At 44.2% G+C, this 14,427-nt stretch overlaps 1 protein-coding gene across 2 annotated transcripts in view; it reads right to left on the bottom strand.

The window, feature by feature from the left end:
• The window catches only part of LOC137528804 (CD59 glycoprotein-like), a 38,743-nt gene that overhangs the window by 10,796 nt on the left and 13,520 nt on the right, over positions 1-14,427 (bottom strand). For both annotated transcript variants that reach the window (XM_068250410.1, XM_068250411.1), the window contains one exon: positions 4,635-4,844. In XM_068250410.1, the coding sequence (XP_068106511.1) occupies positions 4,635-4,844 (210 nt within the window). The remainder of the gene's footprint in view (positions 1-4,634; positions 4,845-14,427) is intronic.

Genomic DNA, 14,427 nt, shown 5'->3' with positions numbered 1-14,427 from the left:
GCCTAAACTTATCACACCTAAACTTATCACACCTAAACTTATCATGCCTAAACTGAGTTTAGGCATGATAAAGGGCTATTCACCAGGGTGCTAACTGTTAGCACCGCTTTGTAAATCAGGCCCTAGGTGTGATAAGTTTAGGTGTGATAAGTTTTTAGGCGTGATAAGTTTAAGCACCAACTGGGTTAGCACCGCAGTGCACAGCTGATCAAAAGTTTTGTGCTAGCAAAGTCTGGTGCACTTTGCATAGAATTTAATGGCGCTGCTTTGCGTGCGGGCGGGACTTTGCATGCGATCTAAACTTATTTAAACTTAGCATGCCTAAACTTATCATGCCTAAACTGAGTTTAGGGGCTCGATTCACAAAGCGGTGCTAACAGTTAGCACCCTGGTGAAAAGCCCTTTATCATGCCTAAACTCAGTTTAGGCATGATAAGTTTAGGTGTGATAAGTTTAGGTGTGATAAGTTTAGGCATGATAAGTTTAGGTGTGATAAGTTTAGGCATGCTAAGTTTAAGCGCCAACTGCGTTAGCACCGCAGTGCACAGCTGATCAAAAGTTTTACTCTAGCAAAGACTGGTGCACTTCGTATAAAGTTTAATGGCGCTGCTTTGCGTGCGGGACTTTGCAAGCGATCTAAACTTATCTAAACTTAGCATGCCTAAACTTATCACACCTAAACTTATCACACCTAAACTTATCACGCCTAAACTGGCTTTTCACCAGCATGGTGCAATGGTTATCATGCCTAAAGTCTTTTAGGCATGCTAACTGGGTTAGCACCGCTTTGTGAATCGAGCCCTAGGCATGATAAAAATGGTTATCACGCCTAAAGTCTTTAACTGGGTTATCACCGCTTTGTGAATCGAGCCCCATGAGTCATTTTCACTTACACTAAGGAAGTCAGGTGCAGGGTACAGACTTCCTGTGCCCATATGTACCAATCAGAGATTGAGAACACATATTCGAAAAAAAAAAAATATAACGCGTATAGATGTTATAGCCCTACTTTCATCCTAGAAATTTAAAGGGAACACGAGGTGAGAGGGATAGAGGCTAACAGATTTATTTCCCTTTAAAATGTACCTGAGACGCAAAGAAAGAAAGATTTGATAAGCACAGCTGAGTCCCTCGCCAAACCTCCCGAGTACCTCTGTTTGCCTGCAATAAGATCTGGTAACTGGCTCAGCCGCGCCATTCGTGCTCTTCTGCGCATGTGACTGACGCGACTGAGCCAGATTACCGAGACCAATAGCCGGAGAATGGAGGCACTTGGGAAGATGGCAAGGGAATCAGCAGTGCTTAGGGGACTGGAGGAAGCCCCGGGTAAGATCAAATCTTTCTTTATTGGCATCTCAGGTACACTTTAAGGCTGGATTCACACTATGATTATAATGTGTGTGCGAACTGCAGTGGACTCTGTGTGTGTTATAAAATAGATGTCAATTCAAAACCTGCATGCAGCGAGTTAAAGCAAGTCTGAAGCCAGAAAAAAACCCCAAAACAGTTACTTACCTAAGGAGAGGGAAGGCTCTGGGTCCTATAGAGCCTTTCAGTTTATCCCCTCATTCCCCTGCAGGCTCCTCCATTTAAATCTCCCACCACCAGGAGGCTTCAGTAGTCTTCGTCAGCCCAAGTGCTCCCGGAGACGGGCGTCTCTCTGTACTTTGCACGTGCAAGCAGAGCTGGATTCACCATAAGGCACTGTAGGCACGTGCCTACAGGCGCCTGATGATGAAAAGGCGGCTTACTTCCCTCCCCAAGCGTCTTCCACCCTCCTTCCCTATGCAGAGTCCTGATGAGAGCGTAGTATTAGAGGCAGAGGATCAGCAGGACAGCCAGGCAACTGGTATTATTTAAAAGGAAATAAATATGGCATCCTCCATATCTCTCTCACTTCAGGTGCCCTTTAAAATAACAAATATATCAATTTAAAGCTAATGGGAATCTTAAAATAAATAAATAAACCAGATACTTACCTAAGGAGAGGAAAGGCTCTGGGTCCTATAGAGCCCTTCCGCTCATCTCACAGTCCCCTCCATTAAGCGCTTATTCCCCTGCTTGAGTCCTCTGCCGCTGCAGGCTTCGAAAGACTTCGGGAGTCTGAGTGCTCTGTACTGTGCACGTCGCTCAGGGTGCCGGCTTCCAGGAGTGCACGTGCTCAGCACCGATCTCCCTCCCCTAGTCTGGCCCTGGCCACATTTGTGCCTGGCTCCAGGTCTGTCTGTAGCTGCTGCGAGTGGTAGCCCCGTCCCCTGGTGCCGCTGGGGGTGATGGGGGCGAAGACTCCAGGAACCTGCTGCTGCCTCTTGCTGCGGGTGGCTGCCTCTTGCTGACATCACCAGTGATGCTAAAAAAACCCGTAAGCGGATGAAATCCGAATAGGTTTTATTTGGATTTCATCCTGCTAATTAAAGCACCTGTACGGGTGGGCGAGGGGGTATTAATCCTACCCATCAGAAGTCTTCTTTGATCCTTCCCTCGGCACATCCCACAATGCGCTCCAAGCCCATCACGTGACTACAAACACTTCTTTCTTCAACCCGGAAGGAGGAAGTGTTTGTAATCACGTGACCACGGCTTGGAACGCAGCGTGGGAGGCGCTGAAGAACGGATCAAAGAAGACGTCTGATGGGTAAGATTAACCCCCTCACCCACCCGCACAGGTGCTTTAATTACCTGCATGAAATCCGAATAAAACCTATTCGGATTTCATCCTGTGATCATCGCTAGACATCACTGTGTGTGCACACGTCGCCCTCTAGAGGCTCTCGTGAGAGTAGTGACAGCTAGGCTGTTGCAAGTGCAACCACACATCAGGCGTTTGGGTCAGGAGTTACTCAGACAGGAGGAGGAGTGGAGCAGAGACTGCCTGGTCTAAAGGCTGGAGGAGCAGTGAGAGACTGCCCACCACTCAGTTGGTAAGCAGCAGTGGGAATCATTCTCTTTTCTCTATCCTATCTAATGCCATCCTGAATCTACAATGATTGCATGATCTCAGGGTCGTAACTAGAAATCACTGGGCCCTCCTGCGAAGCTTTGGATTGGGCCCCCTCCGGCCAGAACAGAGCACTCGGGGAGGGGTAGAGAGGTTGGGGGCTAGACGTTGTACAGAAGAGCTTGCTGAACACTGAATAGGGACTGTCTACAAATCTTTGCAAAACTTTGTATGATTCCTTATCAGTGGCTGAGCAGATGCAGTCATTAGAACAATTGTGCAGAGCAGAACGTTTTCTCTCTCCTTGCCCTTAGTTGTCAGTCTCCCAGGACAGGGCCCCCTGTGGCTTCTGGGCCCCCTTGCGGTTGCATCCCTTGCAGGGTCTATTGTTACGCCCCTGCATGATCTGACAGTGACAGATTCTTATTGTGAAGTTATGTAAGGGGGAGGGGGGTGTTTGGTTAATAGTACCAGAGTGGAGGTTAATGGTGATCCTTCTGTGAGTGTGTGTATGCGTGCGCATGTGAAGAGGATAAAAGGGGGGGGGGCAAAATCAGGTTTTGCTCAGGGCTCTGTGAAACCTCAGTCCGGCCCTGTGTGCACGAGAGAGGGCGCTTGCACGTGCACACATACCGCACGACATTTCGAGATAAGAAAGAGGGGCACTTAAGCCACGCCCCTGACACACACCCAATCACACCCCCAATCACGCACACCATAAAGATTTCATAAGAAAAGTATGCTGTTTTATAATTCAAACCACACTGGTTCTTTATATCCTGGTTCATTTTCCTTCATATTAACACATGAAAATAAGAAATATATTAATTTAAAGGGTGAAAATAAAGTTTAGAGTCAGTTAAACACATTTTTCTGTAGAAAAAATACATATGTTTACACAGATCTGCACACCAGTCCTGCAAGAGGGACAAATGAGGGAGAAAGAGGGACAGAGGGACAGGGCTCCAAAAGAGGGACAGTTGGGAGGTATGCGTGCACAGGATGGAGCCGCCTATCTTTGGGAGCACTCGGGCTTCCAAAGACTTCCGAGGCCTCCCTTTGGCGTCGGAGAAAGCAGTATTTGGCCTCTTGCACACTGCAAGCGATTCCGATTCAGATTCCGCTTTTTAATCAGTTTTTACATCCGTATCAGATTCCGATTTACAGTTTGCTCCCTGCACACTGCAAATCGGAATCTGAATCGGATGTAAAAACTGATTCAAAAGCGGAATCTGAATCGGAATCACTTGCAGTGTGCAAGAGGCCTTTGACTAATGATTCCATTACTGCTACTGGTAATACTAGGTAAGTATCTGGTTGTTCGTTTTAAAGGATGGGAAAAAAGGATGTTTCACTTTAAAGGATGGGTATATAGTTTAGAGTCAATTACCGGTAAACACATTTTTCAATAGAAAAATACATATATTTACATAGATTTGTACATCAGTCCTGAAAGAGGGACAAATAAGGAAGAAAGAAAGAGGGCCAGAGGGACTGGGTTCCCAAAGAGGGAGAATCAGCTCGGAGATTATTTGTATCTCACTGACCATTCCAGAACTTGAGAAATCTCTGATTAGAGCCCACCTCCTAATGGCTGCGTCATTTGCAAACTTTCCTATTTTACCAGAACAAACATATTCAAAAAAAAAATCTATTTTTTAAAACCAAGACAGCAAAAACAGGAAAACGCACTTACTAGGGGGACGTATCACAGCGTGAGTTGTGGATGGCGAGCTGGCGGTCGATGCGTTGGTGATCGGTACGGAAGTGGTGGTTGCTTTGCTAGGCAGGGCACGGTTACACAGGTCTGTGTCGCAGCACCACTGGGTAAGTGATGGATCCGGTAAGGTCATGCGACACATGCTTTCCGACAGACAACCTTTCTGCTCCTTACGTTCCCCCTGTGCTAGAGATAGAGAGGAAAGCATGAGATTAGATTGTGCTACTCAATGTTAACTGAAGTTAATTGTAATGTAATGTTTGATTGTTGTTGTGGCACTGTTGCCGTTTTTTTTTTACTTGGAAAATAAATACAAATATTCTTAAAAAAAAAAAAAAGAGATTGTGCTATTCATTTCAGTATTCGCTGAAAAACAAACATTTCTCATAAAATATATGGCAGTATATACCACATATAATGTTAGTTGGGGAAGTTTCTAAGCTAAGTTGTAAGGGTGTAAAGAGTGCGCCGCCCCCCCCGTGGCCAGTAGACTCACAAACTATGCCCCCAGTATAGGTAGTCAGGTAGGGGTGCACTTAGTATAGGTAGCCAGCTGTAGGTGCCCCCATATCAGGGATGAGCAGAAACTACGCCAGTGCGAATTTACGCATCGTAGTTCGCATCTACGCATCGTAGTTCATATGCGAAGTTTCAAACCTACGCTTACGAATTTACGCGTAGCGAAGTACCGCTACGCGTAGCTTTGTGTATTGCGTAGTGAACTACGAATGCTTTACTCGCGTCTAATTTTCCGCATGCGATTGTATGCATACAAATTTACGCATTGGAAAGGGTTCCCAGTATATGCATTTATAAAGAAATTAATGTGTACAATTTTCTGCATACGGGCATAAGTATCCGCATACACTACGATTCGCACTACGCGTAATTGCGTATTTTAACGCGTATTCTACGAAATGCATACGAAGTGAATATTTGTTTTCGAAGCCGTAGTTTGGCGAAGCGTAATTGCGTAAAATTACGCGTATTTCCAGCGTAGCGAAGTTGGCTGACTACGACCATCCCTGCCCCGTATAGATAGATAGCCATAGGTGCTCCTAGTATAGGCTAGCTAGGTATAGGTGCAGCCAGTATAGGTTAGCTAGTTATAAGTGCCTTCAGTATAGGTTAGCTAGTTATAAGTGCCTTCAGTATAGGTTAGCTAGGTATAGGTGCAGCCAGTATAGGTTAGCTAGTTATAAGTGCCTTCAGTATAGGTAGTTACAGGGCCGCTTTTACCATAAGGCACTGTAGGCACGGGCCTACAGGCGCCTGCTGATGGAAAGGCGGTTCACATACCTCCCTTAGTGCCTCCATCCTTCCCTATGCAGAGTCCAGAACAGAGTTTAAATGAGAAGTTACTCACCCTCAGCATTCCACTGACTCAGTTGTAGACACCACTAGTTACTTAATACTCAGGCAGGGGTGTCGAACTGAAATACAAAGTGGGCCAAAATTGACCTCTGGGACCAAATCGCGGGCCGACCTCAATGTCTAGTAGCCACCTCTCTCCCTTATAAAGTCCCTTGGTGTCTAATAGCCCCCTCCAGCCCCTATACTGTTCCCTGATGTTTAGTGGCCCCCTCCTTCCCCTATACATTTCTCTGGTGTCTAGAGGCCCCCTTCCCTCCTCTATACAGTTCCCTGATGTCTAGTGCTGTCCCCCTCCCCATATGGCGTCCCTGGTGTTCTAGGGCTTACCCTTCAATATAGCTTCTCTGGTGGTCTAGAGTGGGCCAAACATATTGCAAAGAGGGGAAACCACCTAAAGGCCAAATCTGATGGCTCCGGGCCTGAGTAGTTAGGTATAGAAAGCTAGGTATAGGTGCCTTCCGCATAGGTAGCTAGGTATATGTGCAGTCAGTATAGGTCAGCTAGGTATAGGTGCTTTCAGTATAGGTAGCTAGGTATAGATGCTAGGTATAGGTTAGCTAGTTATATAGGTATAGGTGCCCCCCCATAGGTGATGGAGGTCGGACCCATGACCACACTGAGATTCAGCCGCGTGGAGGGGAACTTCTCCCTCCCCCTTCCCGGGGCTCCCTTCCGTGCTCCCCCTTGTTGCAGAGTTAGTGCAGCGTGAAGCCTGGTATTCGCAACTCAGCCTTCCAGTTCGTTCCAATAGCCTCTCACCTGCCGCTGCTCTCCTCTATCTGCATAGCCGCTGATACACAATCTACTTCCTGTTAATCAGGAAGCAGGGGAGGCAGTGTGCTTAATGGTTAGGCGTGTGTGGGGGGGGGGGGAAGTTGTAAAGGTTAGGCATGGGGTATGCGGTTAAGGTTAGGCATTAGGTTTTTTTTAAGGGCAGGGCCTTTAAAAATGGCAGGGCTACCACAGAATCAAAGGGGGCAATTAAGGGGGGTTCAGGGGGGCCCCCTAGTATACTTATGCCCTGGGGCCCCGTTGTGGTTTTAACCAGCCCTGTCTAAGAGTTAGTGTAGGGGAGACAATTAAGGTTAGGCATGGCATGGTTGTTTTTAAGGGTTAGCATGGGGGGATGGTTAAGGTTATGAGTTGGGGTGGTTTTAAGGGTAAGGCCTGGGGGGGGGGGGGGGCGGAGGTGGGTGATTAAGGGTAGTCATCAGTAAGGAAGTATTCTGTATGACAATTTGGTTAAGTTAAGTTGTAGTAAAATATTGGTATTATTTACTGATATTTTACCATACGGTAATTTACACTTTTGCAACTTATAATATCAGTAATCTTTATTGAGATTTTTCTAGCCAAAATTGATTATTATAGACACATATACTATAGAACTTGTTCTATGTGTGTCTGCTGAGTACTAAATGCAACTGAACCAGGCCCTTGTTTCTACTGCAATAATGCAGGAATGCTGGGAACTGTAGTTTTCCCTTCTTTGGGTGTTGCATAATCACACAGCCCACCAGCTGTATATAGACAGGAGACGAAGCAAGCTGTACTGCAGTGGCAAGCACATCTGGCCCACAAAACAAGCATTCTGTCAACCACTTGGCTTCTACATTCATTTACTATCTTGATAACTGGTTTAAATTTGCTTTGTTGAGTTCTGAGTTTAACTGTGGTTTAAAAAGATTACTGCACTTTGTTTATGGACAGTTTTCACAAATATATGCAGTCCGGCAACTTGTTATCAACAGCTACTTTGCTATCTGGAGGGCACACAAGTGTCTACATAATACTAATGACTTGGGGAGGCAACCAAAATGTTGCTGAGGGGCCCACAAATATCAAGTGACGCCCCTGTTTATTGTCCTCTGTGCTCCAATATTGCTAAATCAAAGGTTATTTCTTACGTACGTACGTCAGACAGAACAACAAAAATAGCAAACTCATGGTTACTGTATTTTTTGGACTATAGGACTCACTTTTTCTCCCCAAAATTGGGGAAAAAAAGTCACTGCGTCTTATAGTCCAAATGCAGGGAGATCCTGACTTGTGAATGCCTGCCAATACGAACCTCCAACCCTCCGCAATGTTGGGGACTCCCGGTAGTGTGTCCATGCAGTGGAGGACACAGGGGGACAAATGGAGGACACGGGGAAGCACAAAGGGGCATAGAGGAGGACACAAGGGGACACAAAGGGGCATAGAGGAGGACACAAGGGGGACAGAAGCGGACACAAGGGGACAGAGGAGGACACTGGGAGACACAAGAAATACAAGGGTGCATGAGGTACAAAGGGGGGCATAATCAACAAGATGCCCCTTCACCATGGGTGCACCAAGTTTAGTATATATTTTTTTCCCCTGGTTTTTGTCCTTTAAACATAGGTGCGTCTTATGGTCAGGAGCGTCTTATAGTCCGAAAAGTACAGTAATTTCTGATTTCTTTTACAAGCTTTTTTTTTTTTTTTTGCAGATATTTATAAATACTTTAAAGCAAAAATGTAAAAAATTTTTTAGTAATGTTAATTTACAAAATTACTTGTGTAATAGCGTCTATAGTGTAATTAGTGTAATTACAAAATTACTACTTGTAATAGTGTGTTTTTGATGAGGGTGGTGTTGGATTTAGCAACATTACCTAAAATGCAGTATAGTAAAGCAACCACAAGATGTCAGTGTCTGTAAAGTGCTGTGATGATCTCTATGGAATTGTGATTTCCTGTATTCATTCTGTGTTCTTTTCTGTTCTAAGCAAGCTGATGATTGTGTATGATAGATCTCTGCATGTTTGCCTTAAGCAAAGAGTTCTAACTTGTTATACTGGGTCCCTATCTGCCTGTACACACCACTCTGCTCCATCAGGTGGAAAATCAAGTCTAGGTTGAGGGTGTTATAGTATCGTCATAGGATCACCTGGCTGACATGCAGATTAAGAATAACATATTATGCTATAAACAAATGGCATCAGAGATGATGGAGGTATAATTGTCAGTAATGTGGGATTAGCCAACTAATGATGGTTCGATGCATAATATTTTGTCGACTTGAAATTGTTCATTAACAGTATTTTGTCAACAGATTGAGCAAGTTCACAACGTGTGAGAAAATTGCTCTGAGCAGAGTGAACAATAGTCATCCAGACCTGCAAACGTCTGGAGTTTTATAGGACAGTTTCTCCAATCTCTGGGCAAGAAGGTTGAAAAGAAATATGGTAAAAAAAATAATGCAGAAAACCAAAGTAAAAATCCGAATTCTTTTACATTACCATCAATGTTGTTGTTAATGTCTAAAGTCAGTGCTAGTGGTTTTTGCTTTTGTACTATTATTATTATTATTGATTTATAAAGCGCCAACATATTCAGTGGCGCTGTAAAAAGTAAGAAAAACAAACATAGGCTACATAATAATACAGCAAGGGTATAGATCAAATATGGACACTGGTACAAAATACAGAATTGATAATTACAATGACAAATGTAACATGTTGAATAAAATGTATAACAGAGTGCAAGCTACGAAATTCCAAGACACAGAGTGAGAAAGCCCTGCCCTTGTGAGCTTACAATCTAAAAGAATGGGAATGTCATTGTAACTCCTGATTTTCCCCACCCTTTTATTTGTGCAAATTTTGTGCAGGGCATTAATGCAATTTTTACCTTCTTAAAGGATACCCGAACTGACATGTGACATGATGAGATAGACCTGTGTATGTACAGTGTCTAGCACACAAATAACTATGCTGTGTCCCTTTTTTTCTTTCTCTGCCTGAAAGAGTTAAATATCAGGTATGCAAGTGGCTGACACAGTCCTGACTCAGACAGGAAGTGACTACAGTGTGACCCTCACTGATAAGAAATTCCAACTATAAAACACTTTCCTTGCAGAAAATGGCTTCTGAGAGCAAGAAACAGGTAAGAAAGGGGAATTTCTTATCAGTGAGGGTCACACTGTAGTCACTTCCTGTCTAAGTCAGGAATGCACTTGCATATCTGATATTTAACTCTTCCAGGGAGAGAAAGAAAAAAAGGAACACAGCATAGTTATTTGTGTGCTAGGCACACATGTCTATATCATCATGTCACATGTCAGTTCGGGTATCCTTTAATACGGAAGCCAGACCAGAATCCAATTTCATGTATTCATTTCAAAACGTCAGGAATCTGTGCAGTAGGCTCGTTAATAAACAACAAAATGTTATTTGCAAATAATGCCTGATGGACTTTGATTGTCATGATTTGTAGTCATTTTACTTTTTATCTAAGCAAGGTAACCATTGGCTCCAGAAAGAACAAAGAACAACAGAGACAATAAAGAAGCATTTTAATTTCCATAATCCTGCTTGTAAAATAAACTGATAAGGTAAGCAGTTGTATCTATCCTCCCACTCCTAAAACATACCCTTTTTTTTTTTTTTTAGAATCCAAGAGTTTAATTTTTTTTTAAAAAACGAAGGAAGTAGGTTTAATATTGTACTGTCACTGTCACATATCACTGAAACAGTCTTTAAAGTGTCCCAGAGCTAAAATATATGAACTATTGACACCTTTTCTCTGTCCCCAGCACTCAGAATCTGTTCTCTTCAGGAAAGAGAGTTTTAACCTCTTCAGGACCACGGGCTTTACCCCCCTAAAGGCCAGGCCATTTTTTGTTAAATAGGCCATTGCAGCTTTAAGGCCAAGCTGCAGGGCCGCACGACACAGCACACAAGTGATTCCCACCCCCCCTTTTCTCTCCACCAACAGAGCTCTCTGTTGGTGGGGTCTGATCGCCCCCAGGTTTGTTTGTTTTTTTTTAAATAAATATTTATTGTATTTTTTTTAATGTCTGTTTTTTTATTATTTAAATTACTCTCCCTCCCTCCGTCTGCCTATCACAGCGATCGGCTGTGATTGGCTTCAGCCTATCACAGCGGATCACCTCTGAGTCGCCCAGGAGAACAGCCGTGTCACATGGCTGTCCCCTGTACAGCGCTGCTGTAGATCGCAGCACTGTACTTGTTAATTAGATGGTGGTTTCGCCGTCTAACAGTCTCCCGAGCGGCGATCCCCGCCCGGAGACTGAAGGCTCCGCCCACCAAGCAGGAGATGCATGCGCAGCCTGTGCGCGATCCCCTGCAAAACAGAGCCCCAGGACTTTATGCCGATCTGTGTTAGGCGGTCGTGGGGCTGCCGCCGCGGCCACGCTGATCGGCGTGACGCGGTTGGCAACTAGTTAAAGTGAATGGGAGTCAAAGTAAAAAAACAAAACAAAAAACAGATCCTTACCTAAGGAGATTGAAGGCTGTGAATCCTATAGAGCCTTTCCTCTCCTTTACCGAACCCCGTTACAGCGCAGGATTCCCCGTAGCAGTATTCCCCCTAGCAGTATTTGACCAATTTGCTTGCTTGCGTTCACTTCCTGTTTTTGGAACGTGGGAGTGGGCGGAAGTGTATCATTTTTAAAAATCAGCCATTGTTTTGAAAAATCCATGCATCACCATAGACTAACATGACTCCCAGCCCACCGCAGATCGTCGCAAGCCGCTGCAGGAACCCCACAGTAACGTAAGTATTTACCTGTGTTATATGGGGCACTTCCAGGTGCACTGCACTGCAGGCAATGTGATTTAACAAATAGACTTACATTGCCCTGTGGTAAGGGGGGTTTTAGGGTTAGGTGTCAGGAAGGGGGGGTTTTAGGATTAGGTGTCAGGAAGGTTTTTTTTGGGGGGTTAGGTGTCAGGAAGGGGGGGTTTTAGGATTAGGCGTCAGGAAGGGGGGGTTTTAGAATTAGGCGTCAGGAAGGGGGGGGGGGGTTTAGGATTAGGAGTCAGGAAGGGGGGTTTTAGGATTAGGCGTCAGGAAAGGGGGGTTTTAGGATTAGGCGTCAGGAAGGGGGGTTTTAGGATTAGGAGTCAGGAAGGGGTGTTTTAGGGTTAGGCGTCAGGAAGGGGGGTTTTAGGATTAGGCGTCAGGAAGGGGGGTTTTAGGATTAGGCGTCAGGAAGGGGGGTTTTAGGATTAGGAGTCAGGAAGGGGTGTTTTAGGGTTAGGCGTCAGGAAGGAGGGTTTTAGGATTAGGCGTCAGGAAGGGGGTTTTTAGGATTAGGCGACAGGAAGAGGGGTTTTAGGATTAGGCGTCAGGAAGGAGGGTTTTAGGATTAGGCGTCAGGAAGGAGGGTTTTAGGATTAGGCGTAGGGAAGGGGGGGTTCTAGGGTTAGGCGTCAGGAAGGGGGATTTTAGGGTTAGGCGTCAGGAAGGGGGGTTTTAGGATTAGGCGTCAGGAAGGGGGGTTTTAGGATTAGGCGTCAGGAAGGGGAGTTTTAGGATTAGGCGTCAGGAAGGGGTGTTTTAGGATTAGGCGTCAGGAAGGGGTGTTTTAGGGTTAGGTGTCAGGAAGGGGGGTTTTAGGGTTAGGCGTCAAGAAGGGGGGTTTTAGGGCTAGGCATCAGGAAGGGTGGTGTTAGGGTTAGGTGTCAGGAAGGGGGGGGGGTTAGGGTTAGGTGTCAGGAAGGGGGGTTTTAAGGTTAGGCATCGGAGTGGTTTAGGGTTCTGTGTGACAGTGGGGTTAGGTTAAGTTGTAGTAAAAGATTGGTAATATATATCAATATTATATTATGATAATTTACACTATTTACACTTAAAAACTAAGAAGATCGGTAGATATGAACGATAATTTTATTAACTAAAATGGGCACCCATCTTCCCTCATGCCCCTGTTTCGTGCACGCCTTTTTATCATCATTAGTTCTCATTATTTCTCCTTCATATTAACATTTCAAAACAAGAAACATATCAATTTAACAGAATGGGGATAAACATCTTTCAGTATATAAATACATAACTTACATAGATCTGTAGATCAGTCCCGCAATACGGACAAATGAGGAGGAAAGAGGCATTTGGTTCCCAAAGAGGGACTGTCCCTCCAAAAAAAAGGGACAGTTGGGAGCTATGCAACTATTGATATAATTACAAGGCACAGACAGGTCAGACCAAGGCGTTTACAAATCTCAGTGTTCACATACAGAGACAGAACAATCCACAATGGAAAAACAGCCATCAATCCTCACGTTGACAAATATCCACCCTAATACACATGCATTACAGGCGGGGAGCCATGATTCACTGCTAGTAATAGGCTGCTGCATAATGAATGGCTGTGGGCATTGCGTCTTTCTGCTTTGATTTGGCACCGCAACAGTTTGTTTCAGTGAGGAGGAGGCTCACTTAGATCAGCCCCATAATTGCTTCTTTCTCAGATGCACTTTGCTAGAATGCCACATGATTCCGAAGCAGACCTGAAGTCTGTCTGCAATTTTTCCATTTTCTCAGGAAACATTGGAGGACATTTATCAAGAGTGTCTGAGACAAAATATATTGGAAGGTTTTTAGAAATCCATGCAGAACTGTCTCAGACATATCAAAAGGACCTCTGTCACGAAAAATGGTAAAATGTGAAATACATGTAAACCAATACAAATAAGAAGTACGTTTATTCCAGAGTAAATTTAAAATACATGTAAACAAATACAAATAAGAAGTACGTTTATTCCAGAGTAAAATGAGCCATACATTACTTTTCTCCTATGTTGCTGTCACTTACAGTAGGTAGTGGAACTCTGATAGAACTGACAGGTTTTGGACTAGTCCATTATTTTTTAACGGGGGATTCTCAGTATGGCCTTTATTGTTTATAAAGACACTCTCTGAAAATGGTTTATACAAAGATGCTGGCCAGCCTCTCTGCTCGCTGCACACTTTTTTTTGGTAGGTGGACAGAGCAACTGCCATTCAAGTGCTTTTGAAAATAAAGAAAACCTTGAACACCCCCCATGAGATGTACTAGTCCAAAACCTGTCAGTTCTGTCATATTTTTACTCCCTACTGTAAGTGACAGCAACATGGGAGACAAGTAATTTACAGCTCATTTTATTCTGGAAAAAATGTACTTATTATTTGAATGTGTTTATACTGTATGTATTTTAAAATGTTATGATTTTTGTGATAGTTGTCCTTTAAGGAATCACCAGATGCCTTCTTAAACTGTTCTTAAATAGGAGGAGTTAGGAAGGTTTCTCAGACAGTGCAGTTGGTGAGGGAAATTGCAGTTGCTGAGGTGACCAATACATCTGCTGTATTGCATCAATGCCCAGCACTGGAAGAGTTAAGCACAGAACAGCTTCACAGGATTCAGCAGGGGGGAGGAGCACTTCAAAAATCAGGTCTAGTCTGCAAAGCACAAGCTGCAGAAGTGCTATTAAGCACTTCTTAATCTGCGGCAATTTAAGAATGGATTTGCACTTTTCTTAACTGTAGTGCAGTTCTAGAAATGAACACTAAACTGCCGCTATTATTTATTGTATTTATAAAGCGCCAACATATTACGCAGTGCTGGATAATAAATAGGGATACAT

Source organism: Hyperolius riggenbachi, chromosome 8 (genome assembly GCF_040937935.1).
Source record: "Hyperolius riggenbachi isolate aHypRig1 chromosome 8, aHypRig1.pri, whole genome shotgun sequence".
Taxonomy (NCBI): domain Eukaryota; kingdom Metazoa; phylum Chordata; class Amphibia; order Anura; family Hyperoliidae; genus Hyperolius; species Hyperolius riggenbachi.
Note: the sequence above shows the minus strand (reverse complement) of the source record. Positions and strands in the feature narration are given on the sequence as shown.